This window comes from Vitis vinifera, chromosome 18 (genome assembly GCF_030704535.1).
Source record: "Vitis vinifera cultivar Pinot Noir 40024 chromosome 18, ASM3070453v1".
Taxonomy (NCBI): Eukaryota; Viridiplantae; Streptophyta; class Magnoliopsida; order Vitales; family Vitaceae; genus Vitis; species Vitis vinifera.
The window spans coordinates 2,221,578-2,244,074 of NC_081822.1; the positions used below are offsets into that span (position 1 = coordinate 2,221,578).

Below are 22,497 nucleotides of genomic sequence, written 5' to 3' on the forward strand. Positions count from 1 at the left end.
CAGGCCTTAAGGCTTAGGATGTTACCCTAAGGTCCTAAGTTCGAATCCTGGGGAGGCCACTCTGTGATGCCCATGACTGGCATAGAGTCAAATATACTCCACAACCCTACCCGGATAAAAACAAATGACGTCCCAACAAATTATAGTTGACATTTTATGACAAATATAACTACCATCCATTTGTTTTAAATTGGATTATAAAATTATAATTTATATTTATGGGATGAGAAATCTAGGTATAAAAATTCAAATATCTAATTACTTAAGTATCTTAATTAAAAAAAATGATGCTTTGGTAAATTAATATTTAATAGAAAGTGTTAAAAATTATATTTTATATGAAACTTAAAGTGTTGTTTGGCAAATATTTTCAAAAACAGTTTTAAAATATAATTTTTCAAAACAATTTTTGAAAACTATTATATGAATATTTAGTAAAACAAAAGTATGTTTTTTAAAATAATATTTTTTTAAATAATATTTTTAAAAATAACTTTTATTTTTAATCATTTTATATCAATATTTTTTAAAACAATTATCATAAAATAATTAAATGATATTATTTAAAAACACTCTAATTTATGTTTTTAAGAACATAAAACATAAAATAGTTTATAATTATTAAATATGTTTTTTTGTTTTTGAAAAATAAAAAACTGTTTTCGAAAATAGTTATCAAATAAACCATAAATCTTTTCATAGCACTTCTTTTAAAAAAAAATTCAATAAAATTTATGATTACCCTCCACATTTAGTAACTACAAAGTGAACAAACATGTGTAACACAAACAAGAAAAAGTAGTCCTGCTTAAAAATGGTTTTCCACCTTATTTTTCTTGTCAAATAATTTTACTAAAACATAAAATATTGTATTCACAAAATGCACAAATCTATGTGTGCGGAACAAGAAAAAATGAAAGCGGAAAGTTGCGACCCAACTTCTAGAAAATTAATGATATTTATTCCTATGCCCCCTAGGATTTAATTAAGGTTTTTTTTTTCTATTTTGGTGACTTTGTACAAAGCCCCAAAAGCCCAAGTCATTTCTCAAGAGGACCAAACCAATACTGCCAAAAGGAATACTTGGAATATGTTTAAGGTTGGACCAAGGATTTGGTAAGTTGGTGGTGGTGGATTCTTTCTTCACGGACTGAACTTCTCAGAACTTTACCATTGCACAATTTTTGAATATTTTTTAAAGGTCAAAAAGAAGACTTTAGGCTATTGATGAGTACTTTTCCCATATCACCTCAAGATATGCAACTTCCTTAACAACCTTCTTCTTTTACCGTCAACTCCGCACCAGCAACCCAATTCCCTTAGTTGAATTTTGGAATCGTAGTTTAGAAAGTTTAAGAGAAGGTTCAGCCACCCAACTGAGGGAAGAAGACTTGGGATAGTATGAATGGGATGGGATGAGAATTATTGGCCACCTAAATGAGTTTTGACTTTCAAAGATTTTTTGTTGGCAGTTTTCAGGGAAGTTTCACCTTGTTACTGGGTCGTCTTAAATACCCAACGCTTTCGATATCATTGAATACTATTTTCTCTTATTTACAAAGGAGCTTATATTTTCAAAACACGAGTTCTACATAGAATTCAATCCAACACAAATTACAAGTTCAAAAAAAATAAATAAATAAATAAAATTATTTAGTTGGGTATTTTCTATTTTTCTTTGTTTAAATGTAATTTTAGTTACCAAGGCTTATGATCATGGCTTAGCTTTTTCCCAATCATTGATGCAATGAAATCTTAAAGCATATTTTAACCTTAATCCATGTCTCCATACCACAAGTACGATGTTTATGCATATGCCATTTTGATTTATTATGTTACAAAACATCCAACCTCTGGAATCCAAATACTGCAAGGCAAAAGTAAGTTTGGGCTTTTCCAGAAGTTGCCAGAACCCTCCAAATCCCATCCCGTACTCCCTCTTTATGAAAACCAAAACCAAAAACAAACTGATTCACGTCTTGTCAAAACAACCCAAAATAGAATAAAAATAACCTGATTGTTTAGCTATTTTTTGAAAGCATATTTTTGGTTGAGTTTGTCAAACGAGAACAACATTCAATAATGGAAACTTCTCTGCAATTAATTAATATAAAGATTTATAATACTAATAATACTAATAATAATAATAATAATATATAGTTTCCGATTCACGAAATTTTACAGTGGATTATTGAGATGATAACAAAAAAATATATATATAGGAACGAAGATTAATGATGGGGTAGTGGTACAAAGATGAAAAGCATGGATGCAGAATCATGATGAAGATGGATGGATGGAGTTCAGATGGTACTGAGGAGCATCATGTTCTTGAACTCCTCAAAATCAAGAACCCCGTCAGAGTTGGTGTCATACACCTTGATCATGCTCCTGCAATCACCTCCACCATTCTCCTCCCACATTCCCAGTCTGGACAGCACGCTCTGAAGCTCATCACATGTGATGAACCCATCTCCGTTCAAGTCAAACACCCTGAAAGCCTTCGCTAGGTCACCCACGTCCTCCTCCTCCTCCTCCTCCTTCACCTCCTCTTCCTCCACCTCGCTCTCTCCCTTTTTCTCGGTCGAAATGGATTCATAGAACACCAAGAACTCATTAAAATCGAGGGTGGTGTTCCCCACGAGGCTCTCCAGCTCATCCAGGCTGTACTGCACACCAACTCTCTCAAGCAGCCAGTTGAGCTCCCCAAGGCTCACCAGGCCATCACCATTTCGGTCAAGCTTGTGGAAAATCCTGTGCAGGTCAATGGAGCTCAGGGAAGACGAAGACATTGTGAATCAGTGATTGTGGGGGGGTCGTTGCCTAAAACCTTCAACCTTGGGAGGTTACATGTGTTTGTTGAATGATGCCATGCTTGAAGACTCATGTGGTATTTATAGAAGTTCAAAGGAAAAATGGAGATTGACGTCCTTTAGTACGGCACCGTACTTACCAGAAAAAAAAGAAGAACAGAATAAGTATAAATTGTCGCCGTCAGGCCGGTGGTGATTTTATGATGAAGCTTCGCGGAAGCAGAGCTTGAAAGAAACGTTGATACTTTAGCATGTAGTCTATTTCCCGTTGTTTCAATCATTCAATTCAGTTACAAGCTTAATTACTTTCTCTTCTATTATACCTGTTTGTCTAAATCATTTCTCAAATGCCCCCCATTTATAATGGTTTGGAAACATCAACAGTTCCAAATCATTTCTCATTTAAAACTACATCTTCAAGTTTAGTCTATATTTGAAGTCAAAATAAATAAATAAATAATGAAAAAAAAAAACTATTTATTCACTTGGTCAAGTAAAAGAGGGAAGGTAATGATGTTATGGTACTCATGGAGGAGGGCTTAATGCTCAAACACATGGGTGTCCCTCTCTTGTGGGGAAGGACCACCCCTTTTGTATTTTTTTTTGGGGTATTTTGATACGTCTTTTTCGCCTGCAAGGCTCTCACGACAATGGGTGGTGGGGTTGGTGGTAGTGGGGGTATGATAGGATCACATCATGAAGTGTATACGTGTGGTGATCTCGATGCTCTTATCCTCTGCTTGAGCATGTGACACGTCACTCAAGCTGGGCGTTTTGCGGCTAAGCTTGTTGCTGGGTTCACAACTTGAAAGAAGGGCTCTAGTCTTGAGTGAACAGGCAGATATGTGACGGTAGGTTGCGGCCCTTTTGATTATGAAGGGTTCCATTGTTTTTTTCCTCTTTTATGGTCTTTTGCAGAAGTTAATAAGGTTATTTCATTTGTACCAGAGATTGTTTGTTGAGTCGTTGACTCGAAGATTCGGTTTGAAGATGTAATCTCCAAAAACATTGGAAAATATGAAATTAGAGCTCTCGTTCCTATTGAACTTCCCATTTGGACAATTGAATTTGTGTAAGTTGGGGGTACAACCTTGTGTTATAAATTTGGCATTTTAACATATAAGATTTCAAGAGATCCCATGATGGGTATGGCTTGAGGTATACGCTCAACCGCACACATGATTTGGTCACATCATATACTAGTTGCGTATGCCTTACAATGACCAAAAATAAATGAATAAAGACAGTTTTAAATTTGACTATCTCAGTACTTATACGGCCGTGCCCCCAATTGCTTACCCATGGGACCAGCCTCAAGACACGACTGGGGAGGTGAGAGTTCTGGAGGATTCTGGAGGGTTCACAAGGGTGGGCGTTTGGTTTGGTGCAGTTTCATATACAGGTAAGAAAGAGCATCAATAAGGAACTTGGATTGAAGATGATACCATATACGTACGCATCCATAAATGGCATTTTTGATAAATTGTTAAAATATCTTTCAATACCGAATACGTTTGTAAATATTATATTATATTTGAACTTTAAGCATATTTATTTTTTAATCTTTTATTAGAGTTTATTATTTAAAAATAGTTGTTTTTAATTATTGAGAAATTTCATTCTCAACTGTCTATGATAAATCTTAAAACAGGAATAGGAAATACATCTCACAAAAGTAGGAACAAAATTGAAAAGCTAAGAGGACCACTTTAAACACAATGAATAAACAAATAGATAAATAACCACTAAAACCCAAATTGAGTTGGATTTAGCCCAGATTAAAGTCATTAGACACATTCTCACCTCTCAACAGAACTAAGATAACCATGGAAGCCTCGGCATAGATAGTTTATTGTGGACTCATTTGCCTTCTCAGTCCTTGTCGAGAATTGGAAAGAATTATCAAAACAGACAAAGAAAAAGGAAAAGGAAACAAAAACGGGGGAACAATCCCACCTGACAGCTTACAATCTCCTCATTATTTCGGTGAACCATCAACTAGTATACAATATTGAGTTACAAAAGGGAGAGATCTTTATTTCTTGAAAAATAAAGAAAGCTTTTATTAGCATCAAATACCTTTTATTTGCTCTGAGTAAGTTCCCCTTCCAAGGCCTGAACTGGAACTTCACTGGGTCATTTAATCTAATTCTTTTCCAGCTGCTCTACTTTTTTGATTCTGAACCCCCTGGTCCTTACCTCCTCAGGCACTGTAGTATCTTTATAGTCAACTTTTTCCAGAATCCAACCCTTGTTTTGCACCACGCCTCCCACTTTGACCTGTTAATACAGGTAAACCATTTTTATTAAAAAGAATCGTACTAAGGGCTTTCCAACACGACTAGAGATCGGCTTTCACAAATATGTCTATGGTATATCAAGAGAGTTAAAGGTTATGTAATAAATTACAGCAGTGATCAACTGGGTATATATTGCTAATTTGTCATGGAGACAATGGTAACAGCAGAATATGGAGGAGTTTTTTTACAAATAAAAAAATAAATAAAGAGAAAAACTGATCAGGAAAAGCAAGGAAATCAGGGATTGTGCAAATAACTAGGGAGTTATTTCTGAACTCCAGACATCCAGGTTGACAACAGAAATGGTAATATCCACACAAGGAAAAATTACCATATAGCTCAACATTCTTGAGAGGCCAAAAGGAAAAGGTGAAAAGGTGAAAAGGAAAACACTGAAAATTTCCAAAATGACCAATTTCTCCATCTATTTGCAGACTTCTTTTCCATGTATATTATATATTATCAGTTTTTCATGGCATACCTCAGCATCTTCAACAGAGTTGACAACAAGAGTTCCATCCAAGGAGAGATCCTCAAGAAAGATGTTACAGCCCTTAATAACCAAGGTAGACCTCTGAGAAATAGAGCAGCTTCCACTGATTTTTCTTTTAATCTCTGAAAATGTCAGTCCCCATATTGGCTTCCATGTGATTCGTGGCCACACTTCCATCTCTTGTCCATTGAAGACCTCCTGTACTGGATCATCTATTTGAACACCACCAGCCTAGCAGACCAAAAAAAAAAAAAAAAACATAGACAACAAATGTTAAAATGTCAAAAAACTAATCTCTCTTTCTCTCTCTCTCTCTCTCAACACACACACACACAGAGTGATGCACTCTAGATTTGCATTATCATTGAGGCAGCTAGCTTTGGACAACCGAACTCCATGAATAGAGGGGGCATCACTAATACTGGACCTTCATAGTCTTTACTCTGAAGTTCCAACTTGAGGGCACTCTAGATTTGCATTGCCACCAAGGCAGTTAGCTATGAACAACTGAACTCTGAATACTGTGTATGTTTGTGTTGTGTGTCTGAGAGGCCTACGCACTCTAGATTTGCATTGTAACTGACTATGCATTCAACTGGAACCACTAATACAAGGAAAAGAGGATTTGCATTCTCAATGAGGTAGTTAGCTTTTGAGATTACTAGATGGAATCTAAATGTCAAATCATAATATAATAATCTCAGGTGGTGTTTGTTTTTTTACTTAATTCTAAATAGAACTTTATTACTTAATAGTGTTAAGTATTAGGTTATTTGTTTTTGTAGTATTTATTTCTATTAAATATTAAAAAGTAAGGAAAAAACAACATGTTACTTTTTCCATTTAGAAAAAGTAAAATATTTTGGTTTTTTCTATTCAATAAAAAGTTTATAATAAGTCATGAAAAAGTAGAAAAACAAATGATCTAAAGTCTGAAAACAAATTACTTTCAACAAAAAGCTAAAAAAACAAACACCCTCTTAATTTCCGCCTAAATCACTGGTGCTATGGGAAAAAGACCAAAAAATGCCACTGAAGATTTCATTGAAAGAAAAAAAAAAAAATTAGTGTTCAAGAATATAAATGAGGTAGAATGAAGAGTTGGCAAGATCTTGCATAGACCATATATGAACAAAAGTTGGCCCCAAGCCTCCCCTATTCAGAAGACAATGAAGTTGACATCTTCATACAGCCTGATGGCACTATCTTCCTTTCAAGTCTTTGATTCTTGTGACAAATGCATTAGGTAGAGAATAAAAACCTGAAATCGGTGATAATTATGTCCAACACTTCAAAGGAAATAAAAGAGATATAATTACCTTTCTGAGGATGAGGCTGTTTGCCCGATATATGGCCATTTCCCCAGAAGTTGCACTATGATATGGATTTCCCTTTGGTACCTTCAGTTAAATTCAAGTTAAGTTACTAGGGAGTACAATAAAGTCTACAATCTGAGTTTGAAACATTAACGCCCAACTGAAGACGAATCTAAAAGGAAATAATTCACTAGAGTGTTAACCAACCAAGAGGCATTCCCGAACCAAAAACAGGATAAATGGCCAAAATGTTCCCATAGTCTTGAAACTATCCAGGAAGAGTTTTGGTCTCAATACTCACGTTCATGAACAATTTTTAACTTAAGCATGTTAAAATTTGCATACATATTGAAAAAGTCATCTCACGTTATACATACACAAAATCTTCTATTATGGATGAAGAAAATGTCATAAGGGCAATCAGCAGCAAAAATCACTACATAACTAGACCACATCTAGCCAAAGAAGTAGCTTAGTGAGAGTCCCATACATCATGCATGGGCTCTTGAGCACCTTAGCTGAAAATATGGCAATAGTTTGGTAGTGCAGGGCCCAACAAAATATGCGTCTAACTTAAACATGTTATCTGATTTGAAGAATTTTTTTCCATGATCTCAGAAAAATGATCCAGCCTTCAAAATAACATTCTAAAGTAAAATGGTCAGACATAATCTGAAACTCCTAATATTTTATGAGTATTTATATATATATAAGGTAAAGTCCATTTAGTTTGAGTTTCTGTCTTTATTTTCAAATGCACATGAAAAATAAAGCCATATAGTGGAATTTGTTCAATCTGCCCAAAATATACAATTTATTAAATAGGAGCAATTAATGAGCATCCATGATGGTGAAATCTTTACCTTAGCAGCATCCTCAGGGTTGTTTTTCACAGGTGCATAAGCAAGCCATGCATCCATCACCTAAGCAGTCACATGATGGCAGTGACAGGAATTAGTTCCATGGCAAAAAGAGTGCCCGAATGACAGATGCTACCACACAACAGAGGGAAAAACTCTAGTGGTATAACATACAATAGATGGTCTCTGACTGGAGACATAAAGTCTCAAGTCCCAGGGACAAGAAACCTAGAATTTGAGTAGCTTTAAGAACTTACTGTAAATCCAACCCTTGCTGATGGAGGCAACGTTTTTGGATAGTCTTGCATCATACACTCTAATCGAGTTGAGGACTTAAATGAAGTTTTACTTGAATCTTTGTATCTGCAGTAAGATGGGAAGGCAGGGTGATCGCTAATGTAATTGAAAAGAAGAAAGATTTCCAAGATTTCTTTTACTCATATGATAGCATAAACTTGTGAGGTAAAAAAAATTCACACAGACGGCTAGCTTACTGTGTCTTGTTGGTGTTAAGAGGCAGAAATAGAATTAAAAATGAGCAAGCACAAACTGAATAGTCTTTTAGACCACCCTTCATGAACCAAATTATGATTTGAATTCCTGAGGACATACTACATCCTTTAATTATTAAAAAATATTTAGAACTAAACTAGCAACCATGTCTGGAAAACATTGATGTTATAAATTTATAACAGACTTGGGATAAAATTACACCTGGAACAAAACTTCATATTATTATTTAACTTAATAATTTATGCGGAATCCATGTTTTTCCAAGTCTATCACTGGATCAGATGCCCCTATCATGCCCATAAATTGATCAAAGATTATGGTCCTCCATCATATAGTACCCTAAAGTAGAATTTTATTTTAATTTTTTAACAAAATGAAATGCAAGTTGGATCAAACACCTATAATAATTAATCAGTAGGCTTCTACCATGCATTGAACAATAAGACTTTTTACACTGCACATAATTGATGATGATTAAATCATTGAATTAAACGTATCATATTATCTTATTCACTGAGCCCAAGTTCCACTTTCTAATGAATCAAATCATGTTTTGGATCTAGAAAAGGAAAAAGGAAATCATATTATAAATCAAAACAAAGAATTCAGCATATGGAGAAATTACTTCGGGTTAACAAACTCCTTTATGGCTCCTCCTGTTTTAGTGAGTTCCTTGATATAAGGACCAAGCTTCAAAATCAACTGCAAAAAATTGTATATGTAAAAGTCAAGCCCAAGATTGAAATATGTTCACTATATTACATTGTTACATTAGAAAAATTGGTGCACAAAAAGCATCTGAAGTCAATGATAGAAAAGATATTCAGAAGAGTGGAAGCTATTTGAGAAAGCCATGTAAGCTAGTAGGATTTCTAGTAGTTGTGCAAAAGAATAGATTTGATAGTGTTCCATCCGTTACACAAAACAGGGGCAGAAGACAAAAGGTATCACATCAACATGGTGGAATGCTTGCTATGCAAACTTTGATATAGACGATCCAACAGAAGTTTATCCCAATTTTTTTTAGTCAGTTAAAGTAATCCTTTTCTGTCATTACACATTGGTTCCTGTCACATCTTCTAAATCAAAAATATCAGATCTATGTCAGATCTTTTTCATTTGTTGTAATAATGAAATTATCTATAATGTAAAATGGTCTGAAATCATTAAGATTGATGTTTCCTTTACAAAGAGAATCCCCAAGTGCGACCCAGCTTGTGGGCTCATGCAGCACTAAAAGCATGAACAACAGGTCCATGTTTGAACCTTGCTTTCTAGAGAGAGAAAGGAAGAGAGTAAAAAAATTGTAATTTAAAAAAATATGAGCAGATGTTTGAGAGAGCTGATAAAAAAGGGTCAAGCAATTTGTTTCAATATGTATCTTTACAAAAATAAAGAGATCAACTGATAAGTTCTGCCAGAGAATTACTTGGTTTATATTTCCAGGGAAAGGAGAGTATCCTGTCTCACAATTGACGTCACCATCAGGATGTCCAGTTGCTCTTAGTAGAGGATCGAGCTGATTGTATTCCACATTGATCACCATTGTCCTCCCTGAAGTTGATTTTTTATTTTTTGTTTTTTTGCAAATGAGAAAGTAAGACTAAAATATAAACTATATTGTATTGTGCACATTGTAACACAATCATAACAGCGAATTTGTTACACATACATCCATTACATATGCATAGAACTAACATAACAGAGTTTTAGCAGACTGTAGATTTTAAACATCTTAAATGAAAGACAAACATCTATCTGGTGGAAACAACCTGTGCTCATCATAAATATAGCCCACTTGATTCTCAAAGACTTCCATTTTAAGCTATGAAGAGAAATAAGTAGTGTTCCTCAAAGAACTTTACATCTAAAGGTGCAAATAGAATCCCTATAGAGACAAAAAAGGGGACAGAAAATTTGAAAGACAAATATAAAAGACCTTGGTAATCTTTACCAGTAAAATAGTATCATTTTCGTGTCCTAGTTGTAGAATGTGCACTCTGGAGATAAAACTTTGTCTTATATGCCATAAAATTGAAAATTCATCCAATTTTTCATACTTTAAATAAATTTATCAAGTTATTGATGCTACAGTGCATTATTTCATAAACAGGCAATGCCTGCTCTGAAGGACCAAGATTCATAAGTAAAATGAAATACCATCAGCATGAGTAAGCTTGGTAATTCCTCCAATAGCTTCTTTTGCTTTGCGTGGAACAGCAAGAGAATTAACATCATATAGTTTGGAGGAGCTCACACCCAAAGCAGCTGGAATTGCCTACATAGGTAGAAGTAAAAGGAAATAAGTATGTGTGATTTCATAACCCCCACCAGCATCTCCCCCGCACCCCCCCCCCACACCCACAAAAAGGGAATGAACAAAAAAGAAGAAGAAAATGATACCTATTTAAAATTTGGAGGAAAAAATTAAGAAATAAATGAAGCCATGCAACAATGAAAACAACTAAACCTTGAACAGAAGTCCATTTGTATCTTGGAAAAACAGAACCCATCTCAAACCAGCATCATACCTAATAAAATGATGACAGTGAAGATCAAATCATGTTTCACATGAAAGCATATTATACAACATGATGGTTGTATCCACTATCCATTGTTGAATTTTCAAAAGGTATGTTTGAGAATCTAACTTCTAAAACAAATAGATGGTAAAAGAAGCTGCAACCAAATAAAAATGATCCAGATCATAATCCAATCACTACTTCTGATGGCAGCACTGGAAGTAAAGCTAGAAAATAGATAGTTTGCAGAGTAAACTAGTAGCATTTTTATTTCATTAAGAAAATGGTTCTCATTAAAGAAAACATAGATCAGAAGGTTTTTAAGTGTCTCAATCTCTACTCAGAGAAGCAACAACACACATGCACAGGATTACTTTCACAGACCTTATCTTGTACACAGAATAAGGTCTAGGCAATAAAAAGCAAAGTAAACTCGGATAACACAAACAAACTTAAGATATTAGGTAGGATACAAGACATACCATATATTGAGAAGACCACTGGAATAAAGAAGTGAATGCACATCACCATGGCCATGAGGTTTTGTCTATCACAAAGAAGACCAGCAGAAAAGGAACAGGCATAAAAAGGAAATCTATGTTTAGAAATAATACAATAAAGCTACAAGTATTTGCCACTGAAAATGTGACCATGTTTAGTAACATATAAATATTTAACAGCCACCTGAATTCTGTATTTGCTTTTTGGGTCCACTGCAAGCCTGGCATCATTATCGTCTAAGCATGCAACTTTTTCCTGGAATAATTGGTAAAATTAAATACTTCATAATGATGTTGCTCTAATAAGATGGTGTAATATCCCATTACATACCTGCTTTAGAAGCTTTACTTGACTAGGTTCCATTCCAAAATAAGCATTTGATTCTAACAGTTCTATTGTGCGTGCATGCGTGTCATCTGATGTCATTATAACCAATGGAATCTGATTTTGACATCCACCTACAAGTTTATAGCAACTTCATCAATTGAAAACTGAAAAAAAGGTCACAAACTTGGTAATACAAAACCAAGGGCCATAGGCAGAAAGTATATTCAGTCAAACTGTTTCAACCATGCCCAAATTGGGTCATTTCAGGCTTGCAAATTAATTCATGCAACAAGAAGTTATTAGAAGTTGGGGTACAAAACTAACTCTTAACTTGTGTTTTGGAGTGGATTTATCTGAGTTGCTTTTGAGGGCTTCCTAAAAAACCCATAACTTTGGATATTCTGTAGTAAAGCGATGCAAGGATGTGATAAGCTTGGGTTTTATCTATAAAATGTCTTGCTTACTTATCAAAAAAAAGAATAAAAAATGGATGTGATAAACTTGAGGAAAAAGTGACAAGATGAATAGTGTGTTCTCTAACCACCAAGTTTTGTCTTAGCTATTGAAGCAGAAACCCTTTTTGTTGGAATGGTTGATTGTGGCATCCTCAGGATATGATTGTAGCCTGCAAGAGGAGGGAGACTCATCAGTTGCTCTCTTTGTGGGTGTGTCTCAAGAACTCAAGAGGCTAGCAATGCCGCTTAACTTGTCTGGTATTTTTCCCTTCCTCCTCCAAGTGATCCTTTCATGCACAGGGATTATGTTCAGCTTTATGTTCTTTCAGTAGGGGCCCTCTGTTGGGTATTTGTAAACCATTTTATTTAAGACTCTCTTCATGTGTATCTGGTTCAAAGAATAGTTTGTCCTTATTTCTATCTTACTAATACAATTCTCCAATTTCCTATTCAAGAGTGGGAGGGAGGGAGACCATAAAGTGTTTTGATGGAAGGCACATAAGCCACATATGTATATACTGCCTTTCAGTGTAACCTTCCCAAATTTCCATGGTATTTGGAGTTTAAAAGACATGGAATTTTCTCAGAAAGAAAAAGAAAGGAGACCTAAGTTTCATTCAGTTAGGAAAAGATTTTCACTACCAAGGAGGGTGATGAGCTTAACTATAAAACCTTGGCCTCAATAAAATGAGCCTATTTGGAGAGAGCACCTGGAAAACTTAGGGATAACAGTGGCAATTTATGGCATTTAAGTTAATGTTCCTAAGTATGGCTCCTCTTTACTGTGGTAAAACTCTTTGGAAGAGATAACCCCTTCTGGTTTTGGTCTACAGAACAGGATTAAGTAGGCATGCAGAAGTTCCATAGAGGATTTGTATTCCGTAAGTTTGGGCAACTGGATGAGTTTTCAGTAGGACTACTAATGCACTGAGAATTTTTTTCATTGCTTGGCCCCAATTTGTTTTTTGTTGGGGCTAATGAATCGGAATTGGTTCAAGATACAAAGCAAATTTCTAAAGCATTGAATTTGCTTTCAGTTGCAGTTGCAGACCCTTAACATTGAATTAAGCTTTGATTAGATGCAGAAACTTTTGGGTTGTCGTTAAGTACTATTTTATCAAATAGGCCAGAATAGATTCTGGAGTCCAAGTCCAAACTTATCTCATTTGAAAAGGCAGCTGCTTTTCCCAGAAAAATGACTTAGCATCCTTTGGGGCTTTCAAAAAAGGCCCTCAGGAACTCTCGGATTTTTTATAAAACCAAAACACAAGACTGTTTATTTTCAAAAACCTGGATTTTTCCAAACCATTGCATGATGAGCAATTAAAACCTTGTATTATCATCTATATTTATCTTCACTGAATCACAGCTTCAAATTCCTTGGGCCAAGGCAGTTCTTGAGTCCTTGAAATGAAATGGGTGTTCTAGGATGGAAGCTTTTAAAGATAAATCACTTTGCTCTTATCATAACATATAGAAGGAAAGAGATATAAGAATTTTTGAGAGTTTGAATGCCCTCTTAGAGATGAAATCACATTCTGTGTTTCCTTAGTGACATCTTAATGTTTCATGTGGAGGATTTTTGGATCCAGTGTATGAGTTTAAAGACAATTGGTTTGAATATTATGTATAAAAACTTCGTTTCTATACATTATTTGGGGTTGGGCTAAAGTGTACATTGATATGGAGTCGAAATCCCTAATAGGTTTCTTGGAGTGGTTAGCCTCCAAATAGGGTTTGGGTCGTGTTGTTTTTTGTTTGAGGGGGTGGTAGCCTCGTATACTTCCTGTATGCCTTGAGGCTTCTTTGCCTTTTTTATATATATATCGCTTGCTTATCAAAATATTATGTATGTCTGATCTATAATTTTTCTTTTTATTTTTTGCTTTGACACTTTCTAAACATAGAATGGTATTTTAAGCATCAAGATGACATTCTAACCATTTTCTAAACAAATTAAATAATGACAAATCGTTGCAATATATTATTCTCTTCTAGTAAAGAGGAAAATAAAAAATATAGAAGGGTACTTTAAACTTGAAGGTAACATGCTAAAAACTTTCTCAGCATATCAAATAATGATAAGCTTTTAGTAGGGACAAACCTTGTACCAGCCGACAGCTAGCATCTTGAAGAGCTAGAATAGACTCGATATAATTTTGTAAGAAACATGTCCCCATAGTGGTCTCTGATGGAAGAGCTAGCTGCAAGTTGCAAAAAAAATTTACAAAATAATACATAGCAAATAAAAGGAGAATCTGTAAGAAGGATATAACTGGTTTTATCTTATGGATCATTGAGTCAAGAAACATGTCAATAAAATGAATAAGGATTTAAAAGTGTAACAAGATAATGGTTTGTTGTTGAAAAGTTGATGGGACCATTAAGGATAATATGAGAAAATAGCCACCAACATCTCTTATCCAGATGTATTGAAAAGCAGTGCTGACTGTAGCAAAAAGAGATTTAGTTCAAGTTCAAAGGACTTCAAAGACGAGCAAGATAAGAAGGGCAAGGATTTCAATTAAGAAAAAGGTGGTATATATTCTTCACAGAAAATATGAACCTGGATCGCTACCAAAGAATCAAAAGCTTATATGTGATGATGTGCCTTTACCTTAATTCCATTATATCCAAGACGCTCCCCAAGGCCACCTGCAACCAGAACAAATACAGCATTCCGTGCTTCTCTGATGCCTAGTTCCTCAAAATTGACGAAGTTATCATCACCATAAGTTAGAACCTCTCCTGTTGGAACCTGCAAATATGTTCACACAGAAACCAATTTCTCATTTTTGAGGTACACTGCCAACCCTGAGTAGGCTCAGAAAGTCTCATCAAGATTTGTATTTGATGTGGTTGTTCACCAAGATTAAGTGATTTTCAATGATGCTACAAACTTGCATTGGTAAGTTAGTAAATTTCCCAATTTCCATACCATGAACCTTAAACTTAAACAGCTCCACTAGATAATTATATATCCATCTTATCTTTCTATTTGAAACTCATAAAGCTTGAAAATAGACCTTTCCACAAATCCAACAAATTCAGAAAAGTGAAGTTGTATACAGTCATCTTAGACACCAAATTAACCAGATTGGTAGGTAACACTTAAACAGAAGGCTACTCCTCTCCTTGTCAAGAGAGTTTCCAACCACCCTTGAAAGCCATCCTAAACTTTGAAGCTTAGAAATAAAGATACATCAAATGCTATTCCAACAGCTGTAAACTTAGATATCTGCATTCTGATATGTAGATCAAGGCCCCATGGAATATTTCTCCTTTGATTGAGAAGTTACCCATCACTTTCTCTTGACAATTAATTAGTCAAATATAAAATTAACCAGTATATATGGTATATTTTTCTCCAATTATTGTATTGCTCTTCCTACTAAAGCCATAAGTTGCCTCCACACAATAAAGTACTTCTACATTTGTTAAACTACATGATATGCATTGTGGCTTGTGGACGCAAAAAAAAAAAGCTACAGTGTCATGCTACAATATGTAGCACAGTGATTTTGCAACAGTATGTGCTACAATGATTTTGCTACAGTCATCTGCTACAATACTACAGTCTACACCACAATTATTTTGCTACGGTGAGCTCCAGTACTAGTACCTATGTGATTGGTTGTGTTTTGTGATGCAAGTTGTGTTAGTGCCAAAAGTTTCCTAACATCCCTTTGTTTCAATTTTAAGAGCAATAGTTCCCATTTTAAGTGCAAGTATGACGTCTAGAAGTGATCATAAATCTGGAGATAGTGTTAGAGACTTAGAGTTCATATTACTTCAATTAAGTTAAAGGGACCTAATTATTTATTATAGGTTGAAGTTGTGAGAGTGTAGATGCAAGCACAGGGAAAACTAAAACATCCCCTAGAAGATACTCATCGCCAAGAATCTAAAAGTTTTGATGAATGGCAACAAGATGACTTCATGATAACAACATGGCATTAGAGCCTTGTTTGGCAGGAGGTCTGTGTTCGAGCCTCATCACAAAAATATTTATATCCCCAATTTATTGAGCTTACATGCAAGCCCAAAAAAGTTTAATAGTGGTTGTTTCCCTACGTATCTATGTGTCTCTCCATGTACGAGTATAAGGCTGCAAGTGATGAAAGGTGTTAAAGAGCACATTATATACATTGTGGACCCAAATCTTATAAGCTTAAGCTTTTAGGAAAATTGGTTATCTAACACATCTAATCTAATGATTCTCAACATCAACAACTTGCAGCAATCAAAGTACCAAATAATCAATAGATAGGCTAAGATAAACCCTAGACAAAACATAGAGGCAACAAAAGGCATCCAGATATGAGTAGGTCTTGGGGCCAGGTCCATGAGAATGCACATGAAGAGTGGCCTAGACATCCCACAAAAAGCAATTGGTCAGGCTGAAGTTTGGGTTAAAATAGTTAAGAATGATGTCCAGTCGTCTCAATGATCACCAGTTGCCAAGGAATCACAATTTGATTTACCATGCATCTATGCAGAAAGTAATAATTCCATGACAAACTCGAACAAAATATGTAGCTTGTTTTAATTCAATTCTTAAAACTATAGCAAAGCATAAGCTCTAGAACATTAAATGCTTAAAAGAAACAAGAGTGATTTAGAGTGAGAAACTTATGGGACTAAAGATTGACCAAATTCAAAAGCCTAAATATGTTTAGGGAATTATTACATATTTTTCTTTTTGAGTCTATATGTGTTACAGAGTTATTAGTTTTGACATTATTATTTTTTCCCCTTTGAGTTAGAATAGGTTTTGGAAATTACTTGTCTTGGAGATTATAATGTTTTTTTGTCTTCTAAGTCTGAATAAATTTAGTAGATTACCAATTAACTGATTTACATTTATTGGTAATTTTGATCAAAATTGGTAATTCCAATCATTTTAAAGTTTAATATAATTCTGAGAATTTGGTTTTTAGGTACTAATAAATTCCTAATTGAAATTGGGCATATTTTATTAGAGAATGTGTCTTTCTCATTGCCTACTGGTCTTCATATTCCTTAAATGCCATAGTCCTTGTTCTTAGAGGCATGATAAATCAAAAAGTCTCATGCAACTTTGTCCCAACTTGTACATGTCAGCGATACTTTTCTCCTGCCCAAGTATGCATAAACAAGTGTGGATGCACTCTTATACAAAACAAAAATGAGTAACCGAGCTATGGATTCAAGCACATTGGTTATATTTGTTATTATAAAATTAAATTTCAACGCATACCAATGTACTCAATCAACAAAAATAATGCATTTATCTAATCTTTTAAAAAGGAAAGAAAATGAAATGTGCAATATAAAACTACAAGGCGTGAACCCCATTGCTGCTAAAGATATGTGTCTACACATGAGAAAATTTAGAATCAGCAGGAAACCTATATATAAAGAAAGGGCAGACTAGCTTGTCTGATGATATTCCTATGTGCATAAAAAACAATGATGGAAATAAGAAATCACAATGAAAGCACTAAAGAAAATACTAGGAATATCAGATCAAGCTTGGAAGTAAAATGTACAGAAATAACAAGATTGGATAATTCCGGGTCAATGTTATTGGCTCCAGCAAATCATTTATTCCCAAATTAAGGTGTGCCATCATAAGAAATAAGCTTCATATTAGAAACCAGGTACCAAAGGCATTTACATCCAAAATGATGAAACTCAAGGTCTGCATAAGTATTTCAGCAAGGTAAAACAGTTTGGTGCATTTACTATTTCCTACAAAATTAACCACAGGAAGAAAAGACAGGTATTTGATGCCAATTTCTATTGAACACCACATGGTTTTAAGTCAAGATTCATAGTTTCCTGAACATGGAAATCCCTTCACTTACAGAAGGTGTAAAGCCATCAAATGGGTTCTTTCCGGCCTTTGAATCTGCTAAGAGTTCTCTTGCTGTTTTAATATATGATGTCAAACCTCCTGGATAGCTAGCATTAAGTCGAGCCACCTGGAAGAAACCGCTAAATTACATGAAATTTTTTCAAAATATAAATTTTATGAGTAGAAGAATAAATAATAAGATTTTTGCTTTAATGTGAACCTAATAACAATGGCACACCAAATAGGTGAATGTCAGAAAACCAATAAAAGAATTTCAGGGGAAAAACAGTACCCACAGGAATTTAAAACTTAAAAAGTAAATGAAGATACTTCATAACGAATGCTGGCACAACACATTAAATCTACAAGCCATAAAATTAAATATAGCTTAAGATAATAGAAATGTCATCTGTTCTTGTGTTTTTTTTATTTTGGGTTGTGAATCCTAGTGGATTTTGCAAAAATCTGTTCTTTTATCATTTTGTATCTAAAGGAGTAATGTTCAGAAATTATACATAATGGGTTATAAGAAAAGATTGCCACATAATTACAGCATCTTTTTCTACTCATCATATTCCTATGCTGCTTTATGTGTGTCAATTTCAACTTTTGACCCAAAGCATGCCCACTCGTATCATGGGCATGGATGATCTTTGAGAAAGTGAGCACCTAAGGCATAATTGCTAAATTAAATGATGAACCCTATTAAATATTGAACCTGCAGTCGATTAAAATTGATGAATAGACTTGACAACTTTTGGAGAGATCAACTTACCACAACCTTAAAACAATCATCCATATTTTTACCATTAAATTTTATGTATGTTAGGAATTCTACAGATCATAGTTCCCCTACACCAACCCCCTTTATTCTTCTCAACCCCTTTCTGTTCATCCTGATGTTTTTGTCATATGTTCTTAGCACCCAATCTATCAATCTTCCTAACTTAATCCATGCTATGTTTAGTTGCCAATAAACCAGAAAAGTTACAAAAAAAAAAGAACATAGCCAAAAAATATAAAGTTCCTGCAGTGCAGATTTGAGTAAAAAGGATTAATTAAAATTTTCTATTTTCCATTAACAAAATGGCAGAAAATTCAAAACTCCGAATTTCTTTGACCCGGTTCTCCTGTAAACAGATCTATGAGCAACCAGCACACCGAAATTTCGAAACTTTCCACATAAAAAAAGAATTAAGAAAAAAAATACCTGTTCAAAGAAACCTCTCTTTTCTTCATCCTCAACACCGGGCTCCGCCCAGCTTTGAAACAAATGACTCTGCCCGGCCTCCACCAACATCCTCGCAAGCTTAATCTGCCACAACAATCACAATCAAAACCATCATCCCAAAAAGAAATAAAGCACCACCAAAATCTTTAAAAAATTTTATCATAAACCTGGTCAGGGGAGAGAATGGAGAGATTCTTGTGCAGATTTGGAACAGAAAAAATCGATTCTCCATTTATGTCGAGCTTCGACAACTTCTCTGTGGTCGATCCGACCACGGACGCCATTCTGTCCTGTCTCCTGCGAAAACCTGATCCAGAAAGGAAGTGAAGCGAGAGCAGAAAGATTGGAAATGGAGTTGGCGTTTCGCTCGATTTGGAATTGGAAATAAACCATTGGCTTTATAGGCGGTAAATAGTTGGTTCTTGATTCCGTGCGAGATTTGAATTTTTTTATTTTTTTAATTAAAAAAAAAATTAAAACCTCTCTATCTGATTTCCAAAAGCGATGAAGTCGTAAAAGTTAAGAATCATTAATATCTTTTTCAATGGTAAAATGTTTATAAGGTAAGACTTTTACTTCTTTCCCAAAAATGGTCACGTATATGTTTTTCTAAGGTAATAAAATCATAAAAGTTAGATTATGTTTGACTTTTTGACTAATATTTAGATTTTAAAAAAAATCTAAAAATATATATATTTTTAATAAAAATTTTAAAAAACAACATCATCTTATATCATTGATATATTTGAAAACATCTAATAAAAAGTCCAACAAAAATAAAATTATAAGCTAAAAACACTTTTACAAATCAAAAGGGCGGGTGTACCAATATGTGGGGGTCCATAAAGAACCATATAACATGAATTGATGGCATGATTGACTATCATCACAAAATTGGTTAAACCAAGACAACCAAAACGTCAATTTTGGGTTCACAATGATGTTTTCTTTTTGTTGGCACCGTTCTTTTACACCTACTCCACATTCATATGATTGGCTCACTGATTCATCAACCAATTTTGAGTACACTCAAAGAATTGCACTTTGGCTGTTGTTACCTGAAAATCCTTCTCTCCCAATAACCCACCTTCTCAATAATTGAATAACGAGTTAACAGCAAGCTTTTACCACTTGCTGCCCATTATGGGTGGTGTTCTTTATTAGGTGTCGTTGGATGGGCGGTTGAGTATGTATGGGTCAGTACCTGCCTGCATGCATGATCCATTGAGGACGTGCCTTTTGCCTTCAACGTGTGTGCAAGCACCGAAGCCACTGTGGAGCAGCTTTTGGCTTTCCAACCGCCAATTGGAGGATCAAATATGGTCAAAGGTTGATGCAAAAATGTGTAATGTCATGAATAATTATATAAATATATTAATTTAAATTTTAAAAGTTTTAAGTACTAGTTTAAATTTTTTTAATTAAAGAATTTACTTTCAGGATATTTTTATGTAAAATATACCATATGGGTTGTGACATCGCCATGTGTTGGCTAAAACATATTTAAATTAATGTAACTTGTTCTTATGCCACTTCTTATAAATGATTCCAATACCCAAGTCAGATGCGCATGAAAAAATGGTTAAATGATATTATGTTGCAAACTAACAGTCTAAATTGGTGCAATTTGCTGGGCAGTGGGGCCTGTTAGGCGGTACAAAGTAAGGTGCGTTGGAATCGGATGCCCGGAACCCCTAGGGAATATGCTTTACGTTTTGGCTCTTCCTTTTCTATTTTTGCGTCCTTTTAACATCTCAAGTGGGTTACGTTCCGACGCTCATCCATTGGGCCCACTTCCCGTGAGGTGTCCAATAGTCGGGTCACCCATTTTAACAAGCAGCCTAACACGCCAAAAAGGCCAGATTGATACGGTCCAATTATTTTAGCGGGCTCTGGATTAACAGAGTCCATCAACACAAAATGACACGACAGAATTAATCTATAGGCTCATGGGTCGTATTGAACCACCTATTTGATTTGCATGGGTCGGTTCGACTTGACATGATTTTCAACTCAGGTCGTGTCGACCCAACATGTTGACCCATAATGAGCCATTAAACGTTGGATCGTATTGGGACACTTATCAGAATCCCACCCATTTTATTTGATAATGATATACTAGAAATTAAAATTGAAATAAAAATGGGAAATATAAATTATAATAATACTAATCCAGGACATGGAATTTGGTTTTTAACTTTTTACAACAACATTTTCTTTTTCTTTCTAACAAGTAATCCAATTGAATTTGATTCCCATTTCTTATCCAAATATATATATAAATATTATTTTATTTTCTCCTATCCTTTTATAAACAATTAAATAAAAGAAAATTTTCACAATTTCTTTCCCCTCATTTTCATCCTTCTTCCTTCTTCATTTTCTTAATGTTATCCTCAAGTTTCCAAAAAAAAAAAAAGGGATGAGAGCAATAAAATAAAGGAAAAAATGTAAAGAAAAAAAGAAAAAAAAGATTTAAAATAAAAATTTATTTTATATGTTATTTATAACTCATTTCACACATTTTTTTTCCTATTGAGTAAAGATTAAATATTTTCTTAAAAATTATAAATTTTTAACTAATGTTAATTATATTATGTTTTCTTCTACATAGAGAAACTAGATATAAAAAATTATTTTTTTTCATTAATACTTTCCCTTGAACAAACATACCCTTATTTATTTATTTATTTTTAATTAAATATAACCTAAAGCTATGTTTGGTTAATGGGGTAATATATATATATATATATATCATATGTGACATTGATAGATCTGCATATTTTCAAATATTATTTAAGATAAAATAATGATAAAATAAGGCTAATTTAAAAGGAAAATCACCCACGGGGTAAATTGGGTTTTTGAAAAAAAAAAAATGTAAGCACAATAATTTTAATCAAAATAAAACATAAATGTAGAGTGATTGAGTTAAATAATGCAAACATAAATTTTGTAATAGTTTAACACCCTTCCTTATGTCTACTCTCTTCAAACTCTTAATCGAATAAGAGTTTCACTATTCTTAAAACTTGAACCAAACTTCCAATGGTTTATACTTAAATTTCAACTTTAATAGAATCTTACACAATTCCTTCAAGTATCCACCAACTCGAGCTTTTCCATTCACACAATCTTACTTATCCAACAAATAATGGAACTTTCAACCTAATTTAATAAATGCTCAAATATACAAGAAGCTTGTAATGAACGATAAAAGGGGCATAAAATAATATGCAAGTGAATAATTAATGCGCTAAAGAGAAAAAAGAAAAAAAAAACTTTTAAGTGAAAACTAAGTAGTTAGACAAATTGAATGTAGATGTT

The 22,497-nt window shown here is 34.1% G+C and overlaps 2 protein-coding genes across 3 annotated transcripts; both read right to left on the bottom strand.

Annotated features, from left to right (window-relative positions):
- Window positions 1–2,100: 2,100 nt before the first annotated feature.
- Window positions 2,101–2,885, bottom strand: LOC100253886 (probable calcium-binding protein CML44). The gene has a single exon (XM_002285850.5). The coding sequence runs from the start codon at window positions 2,790–2,792 to the stop codon at window positions 2,304–2,306; it is 489 nt and encodes a 162-aa protein (XP_002285886.1). The 5' UTR covers window positions 2,793–2,885; the 3' UTR covers window positions 2,101–2,303.
- A 1,636-nt stretch (window positions 2,886–4,521) lies between these two features.
- LOC100259254 (UDP-sugar pyrophosphorylase) lies at window positions 4,522–19,699 on the bottom strand. Of its 2 annotated transcripts, XM_059735027.1 has the most exons (18): window positions 19,338–19,560; window positions 19,150–19,254; window positions 17,950–18,066; window positions 14,718–14,858; window positions 14,205–14,304; window positions 12,187–12,270; window positions 11,649–11,776; window positions 11,502–11,573; window positions 11,300–11,364; window positions 10,766–10,826; window positions 10,456–10,573; window positions 9,725–9,849; window positions 8,921–8,997; window positions 8,040–8,145; window positions 7,786–7,845; window positions 6,926–7,006; window positions 5,595–5,837; window positions 4,522–5,093 (listed from the first exon to the last, which is right to left on the bottom strand). In XM_059735027.1, exons 1-18 carry the CDS (start codon window positions 19,452–19,454, stop codon window positions 4,959–4,961), a joined length of 1,935 nt encoding a protein of 644 aa, XP_059591010.1. In that variant the 5' UTR covers window positions 19,455–19,560; the 3' UTR covers window positions 4,522–4,958. The 2 variants fall into 2 exon arrangements, with proteins under 2 accessions (XP_059591010.1, XP_002285885.1); XM_002285849.5 differs by lacking the exon at window positions 12,187–12,270 and having other exon boundaries at window positions 19,338–19,699.
- Window positions 19,700–22,497: the final 2,798 nt, after the last annotated feature.

Excerpts from the sequence above, each read along its gene's own strand:
- LOC100253886 (XM_002285850.5), bottom strand. The coding sequence starts at position 2,792 with ATGTCTTCGTCTTCCCTGAGCTCCATTGACCTGCACAGGATTTTCCAC.
- LOC100259254 (XM_059735027.1), bottom strand. The coding sequence starts at position 19,454 with ATGGCGTCCGTGGTCGGATCGACCACAGAGAAGTTGTCGAAGCTCGAC. Across the intron at positions 11,777-12,186 it reads AGCTAAGACAAAACTTGGTG|GTGGATGTCAAAATCAGATT; the intron begins GTTAGAGAACAC and ends ATAAACTTGTAG. Across the intron at positions 11,574-11,648 it reads AAGTAAAGCTTCTAAAGCAG|GAAAAAGTTGCATGCTTAGA; the intron begins GTATGTAATGGG and ends CAATTATTCCAG.